Below are 6,000 nucleotides of genomic sequence, written 5' to 3' on the forward strand. Positions count from 1 at the left end.
CAGTTATTTAAACCCATAGCCCTACAGAAGCCAATAAAAAGTAAGAAAATAAAGTATGTCAAATTTGTACTTACACTTCCAGCCCAAACTTCAGGCGGTCTCCCTGCCAGTTTATAGTAGACATATACGGGGTCACCTTTTTTAAAACTCACGAAACGACAATCGGGGCCTGTGAAATCTTCTAGAGCCTCACCCCGGTACATTAACACTGTAGGTAAAGACAAGGCGGGGAAAAAAAAGGGAGGAAAAAAAAAATAGATGTCAGGATTCAACTTTCAGAGTCCACGCTGATTTATCAGGAAAGGAGGTTTCTTCTATTCTGTAAACAACAATCAAGTTTCTCCAGTACTCTCTGGAATCAATCGCTTTCAATTCATATGCTCCAATTAACTAAAATCTTTAGAGCCTTATCATTATATATCATCTCCTACAAATAGACAGGGGAGAGGGCCGCTTTCTCTGTTTTTCTCTAAAGATAATGCTGGGAAACAAAAAGCAGTGAGTCCACTGCCACACATGGCTGGTCTCAAGAGAAACTCTCTAACCTTCTTGTCCTCAATCTCTGCTGTTTCATAATCCTAAAAAGCTTCACTGTGCAACTGGATAAATTCAAGTGCAGATGCTGTCTGGCTTAAGCGTGACTGCATGCCGAGGTAATAAGGAACAGGGGAGAGCACCCAGGAACCCCCCGAGGGGTCAATTAACTTGAACTAACACTAAAAGGCACGATCTTTAAGTGGCTGTAACTGCTACCATGCATCAGCAGTAAACATTGTCAACCTCACTTGAGGCCACGCTGTTCTCCCCGTGCAGTATCTGGATAAATTAATGGGAAAGTATATCACATCCTATTATGGGTCCAATCACATGACAGGGTAATGTGGAATTATTATGACAGTAGGTAATGTTGACTGTCCCCAACATTACAAAGGTTTCAAAACAAAGGGAAAATACCCTCATTTATTTATGTCTATACACAAAAATCACAAGTGGGCATCACATATTGCAGGGACAAGCAAAACTATGAGAATTGTTCAGTAGTTACCTTCAGTCTTAAAATGCAGGACATAAATCACACTGGATCTAGAAACTGGTAGAAGCAGAATTTTTCTTTTTGGTGGCCAAATACACAGTTTCTGATGTAAGATGAAACGGACAATAGACGCAATTAAATAGCAGAGAAAAAGAAGGGTGAATGGAAAGAATACTTTTTCTTAAAGCCAATTAGCAATACATTAAAATGTATCTTTAAATACATACTTGGGGGGGTGAACAGATACATTTGAAGGCGGTTCTTTGAATTTTGACGCTAAAATCCGATTATTTTAATATATGCCCAGCATCCAAATCCAGATAGAATTGGGGGAAAGGCCAGGTTGAAGGTAATGGGCAATTTCAGATTGGGGGTTCTATCAGAACTGGAAGTGGTAATGTTTCTTTTGTTCCCCCTTAGAAGAGATCATGGAGAATCTATAACAATAAACTAGATGACAACATAATGCACACAGTGAAACAACTGTCTGGAAAGTACACAAGGACAGCACACACACGCACACCTTACTAAACAAACACTTTATGCAACACGGTCCCAGACCCTGCTCAGCCGCTGCCGGTCGTTCAGTTACATCTGTTTGGACACACGCCATTTCTCAACTTAAGTGACAACCACGGGCCCTTCCAACACCACGCCTCTGTACTAAGGAAGCATCAGCGATGTGATTCTCCACGTTAACTATGGTTTTGAGGAACCCAAGTCAGGGAGTCCTTGAAAGCAAAACATAGCAAACATTCGGTCTTAGCCAACCCCACTTGCTAATCATCTGGGTTTGCTCAGAGGAAACTGAAGGCAAAAACTGTAAAATCGGCTCCACTTTTGCGATGTTTAGTTGCTTCAGCCCTAGGTTACCTCTAGGAACCAGTTTAACGCAATCCACGATGCCTCCTCCTCTTGAACGGTGTTGCAGTGGATACAAACTCCTCCAATTATGAAATTTGCTTGTGAATAGCACCGATTTGAACATAAATAGATAAACTGCAGCCATGCGGCCTCTTTGGCATGAATATTTTTTCTATATGTGTTGTTTACAATTTACGAACAGCGGTTGTCACTAAGTTACAAGGTTATTCAAGACCCTCCGGGAGACGGTAAGAATGATTCCGGTCCCACAAACACAGAGGGAGAGATTCCGACAACACAAGTGACTAAAGCTAAAGCTGATCGCGTTTATAAAACCCTTGGGGGAATGCATTATGATTACTTTAATAATCCTCATCTGATTCTGGACATCTCTGGCCTCCTCGCCGCCCACAGTCCATCCCCCACTCCCAATCTAGGACTGGGGAACAATTCCGCTTCCTGCGCAAAGAAGAGGAGACTGCTGGTCCCAGGTGGCCAATGCAGATTCTTGGCCTCTTTCGAGAGCGAAAGATTTTGGCCTTCCGAAGGTGCCCTCCCTGCCTGGCTGTTTGCAAGGAGACACCCAAGCACAGAAATGACAGGACTGAGGCAGAGCCGGGGCGGAGACCTTGGAATACACTGCATGCTTGGACTCCGGGCTCGTCCCAAACCCAAACTCCAATCCCTGTCAAGAAGGCGGTAGGAGCCCCAAACCCGAGAAAGCGGCTGGGCAAAGGGGCAGCGCCAGCGCGCACTTCCCGAGCCCCAACACCGACCCGCCACGGGGAGAGCACCCGCCGAGCCCTGGGCACATCGGCGCCCCGACTGCACCCACCCAAGTCCCCGCGGCGGGGGCAGGAGAGCGCTCCCTGCAGCGCGGGGAGCCCAGGGTGCGCGGCGCGTACCCCATGTGTCCCGACTTCCCTCGGGACCGGGCGGGAGCTAGCGCTGCGAGACGCCCCCGAGGAAACCGGGGGCCACCGCCACCCCTAAGACCCCGCCGCATCAGCAGAGGGAAAGGAAACGCTGGCAACAAGTGGGAGGCGCAGCCCCCCGACCGGGGCCGGCGGGCGCCGAAGACCGAGGGGACGGCGCACGGCCCCGGCGATCGCCCACCCCGTTGTCGCGCCCGCCCGGCCTGCGCCCCCGGCCGGCTCGCGGGGGTGCCCGGCTCCCGCCCCCGCGCGGCCCTGCCGTCGCCGCCCTCCCGCCACTCACTGCTGCACTCGTCGTCCGCGCACAGCTTGTGCTCCGAGAAGCGCCGGCTCGTGCCCGCGTGCGGCTGGCCCGGCATCCGCCAGGCCAGCCCGAGCAGGAGCAGCCAGAAGAGCAGCCCCGGCGCCGCAGCCATGTTGTGGTCACCGCGGGGGAGCCGGCGGCGCGGAGGCGGAGGCGAGGCGGGGCGGGCGCCGGAGGGCGGGGCCGAGGGCGGAGCGCGGCGGGCGGGGCGCGCGGCGGGGCGCGCGGCGGGGCGGGGCGGCGCCGGAGGCCGCGGCGTTCCGGGGCGACACGTCAGCACGGCCTCGGCGAGGGGCTCGAACCCGCTACCCCGTGCTGTCTCCGCCCCGGCGGCCCGCGCTCCTGTCTCCGCTCCCTCGCCCGCTCCTTCGTATTCCTCGCTCACCGGTCTCTGCGACCTTGGAACCCCCACCCCCACCCCGCCGTCCCAACACGGGTCCCCTCTGGCAGCTTCTGGTTCCTGGTCCAGCCCAAACCAGCCCACCTCCCACTCCCCTAAATGTTGGTTCGGTGCCTCCTTTTCCAAACTACCAAATCCCACCCACGAGTTGCCGCTGTTAGTCTCCGGATTGAGGCTCCCAGGGGTTCGTTCAGGCTCCCGGGGGTTCCTTGGGGGTCCCATCCACGATCCCCTTAGATTGGGAAGGGGCGTGAGCAGTGGAATGGTGGGTTGGTGATGGAAATTAGAACTAGTGGCCGGCTTGGTCTTTTTTTGGTTTTGTGTGTGTGTGTGTGTGTGTGTGTGTGTGTGTTTGTCTGTAGCCTTGGGGGATAGGGGTAGGCTGTGTATACCAGGGCTGAGGTCTTCAGATTCTTGGGCCTTTATCCCTAAGGAAGAAGTAATTCAACACAGATGGGTTGAGCTTCCATTTTATGCTATCATTCGTGCCTTGGAGACACTAGGCTGGTGTGGGGAAAGATGTAGGTCAAAAGACAGGTATCTGGCCCTTGTCAAAAGAAATCCACAATTTAGTGGAAACTAAAAGACATCAAAACAGCGAAAGAGAATAAACACCAGGTCGGGGTGGGGGGGAAGCTAATTAATTGCAGCTAACGTTTATTGAGTTCTTTCTTAACGCCCAGGTGTTATCCTAAGGTCTTTAAACGTATCAATTTGTTTAATCTTCACAACAATAGTACCTGACCATAGAGGATGCTATTACTATCTTCATTTTTGAGATGAGTAAATTGGGGCATTTACACATCTAGTGAGAGATGGAGCTGAGATTCAAACCCAGGGAATATCCTTTTTATCACAATTCTGTAAAGCCTCCATCAAGCAACACGCAATATTTTGTATTTTCTGACTAGGGGAAGCAAAATCTTTTTTTAAAATAATTTTTTAATTTAATGTTTATTTATTTATTTTAGAGAGAGAGACAGAGCGCGAGCAGGGGAGGGGCAGAGAGAGAGGGAGACACAGAATCTGAAGCAGGCTCCAGGCTCCAAGCTGTCAGCACAGAGCCCGAAGCGGGGCTGAAACCCATGGACGGTGAAATCATGACCTGAGCCAAAGTCGGAGGCTCAACCTCAGGAGCCCCACAAAATCTTTTTATAAATCACGATATAACTGAATTCTCCGTATGGGGGAGGGGAAAAAACGCCGTAAGCCTGCAGTGGCTATAATGTTCTGCCTTTGGAGCACTTGGCATTTGACTGTGACCAGGGGCTTCTCACTGCAGTATTCTCTGCTAAGGTTATTCATCCACCTCAACACCAAACCCATCAATTGGTTTTCCAAACTAATTGGATTCTTTAAAAGCAGGAGTAAAGGGGCACCTGGATGGCTCATTCAGTTGATTATCTGACTCTTGCTTTTGGCTCCGGTCATGAACCCAGGGTCATGGTCCCAGGGTTGTGGGATAGAGCCCTGCATCAGGCTCCAACTGAACATGGAGTCTGCTTAAGATTCTCTCTCTCTCAAAAAGAAATAAATTGAAGAAAGAAAAAAAAAAACAGAAAAGCAAGAGGAAAGAATGTGGCCTGTCCATGCGATCCATAGTGTTGAATAAAGAAAAAGATGTGATGTTCACATGGATGTTCACAGTTGTTTGACTATAGGGGCCATGAGATATCCCATTGGTCCAGTGTAGTTCCCATAATTCTCTGGAGAGAATGTACAATGGATAAGGTCACTGGGCATCCAAGGATAGTGCCCTCAGGGGTTCATTTCTTTTCTACTCTGTTTATTTGCGCTAGAATCTTAGGTGTATCTAATGGGCATCTTCAACTTAATTGGTTAAAAACCAAACTATTTTCTCTCTCAAACCCCGCTCCTTTAGTCTTCCATATCTCAATAAATGCCATTTTAATTCCCATCTTCCTGGTGCTCAGGTCAAAAACTTACAAATCATTCATGACAACTCTTTCACACCCAATCCGACCCATCAGCCAATTCTGGGTGTTCTTTATTTTAATAACTTTACTGGAATGTAATTGGCATATGATAAACTGCCCACATTTAAAGTGGACAGTTTGATAAGTTGTGACATATGTATATTCCCATGAGACCATCATTATAATCAAGATAAATCATGTATCCATCACTGATAAGAGTCCTCATGCTCCTTTGTTATCTTCCCTCCCCTTTTCTGCCAATCTCCAAACAACCTTCTGTTGCTATAGATTGATTTGTAATTGCTGGATGTGATATAAATGGAATCATACTGTATATATTCATTTTTTGTTTGACTTTATTCACTCAGCGAAAGCATTGGAAATACATCTAGAATCTGACCACTTCTCACCATCTCCTGTGTTAACACTGTAGGCCAAGCCACCATCATCTCTCACCTGAAAGGTTACAATAGCCTTCTCACTGTTCTGCCTTTGCCTCCCTAAGGTCTACCCTGTCAACGGCAACC

General features: G+C 49.0%; 1 protein-coding gene across 7 annotated transcripts in view; it reads right to left on the reverse strand.

Annotated features, from left to right (window-relative positions):
* MIA3 (MIA SH3 domain ER export factor 3) overlaps positions 1–3,283 on the reverse strand; it is a 54,977-nt gene extending 51,694 nt beyond the window's left edge. For 5 of the 7 annotated variants that reach the window (XM_027075019.2, XM_027075020.2, XM_027075017.2 and 2 more), the window contains exons 1-2: positions 3,116–3,282; positions 75–208 (exon numbers count right to left, since the gene is read on the reverse strand). In XM_027075019.2, the coding sequence (XP_026930820.1) occupies positions 75–208; positions 3,116–3,248 (267 nt within the window). In that variant the 5' untranslated portion in view covers positions 3,249–3,282. Of the gene's footprint in view, positions 1–74; positions 209–3,115 lie in introns of all 7 variants that reach the window. The other 2 variants (XM_027075022.2, XM_027075021.2) reach the window with 1 other exon arrangement.
* Between the last annotated feature and the right edge of the window lie 2,717 nt (positions 3,284–6,000).

Source organism: Acinonyx jubatus, chromosome E4 (assembly GCF_027475565.1).
Source record: "Acinonyx jubatus isolate Ajub_Pintada_27869175 chromosome E4, VMU_Ajub_asm_v1.0, whole genome shotgun sequence".
NCBI classification, from domain to species: domain Eukaryota; kingdom Metazoa; phylum Chordata; class Mammalia; order Carnivora; family Felidae; genus Acinonyx; species Acinonyx jubatus.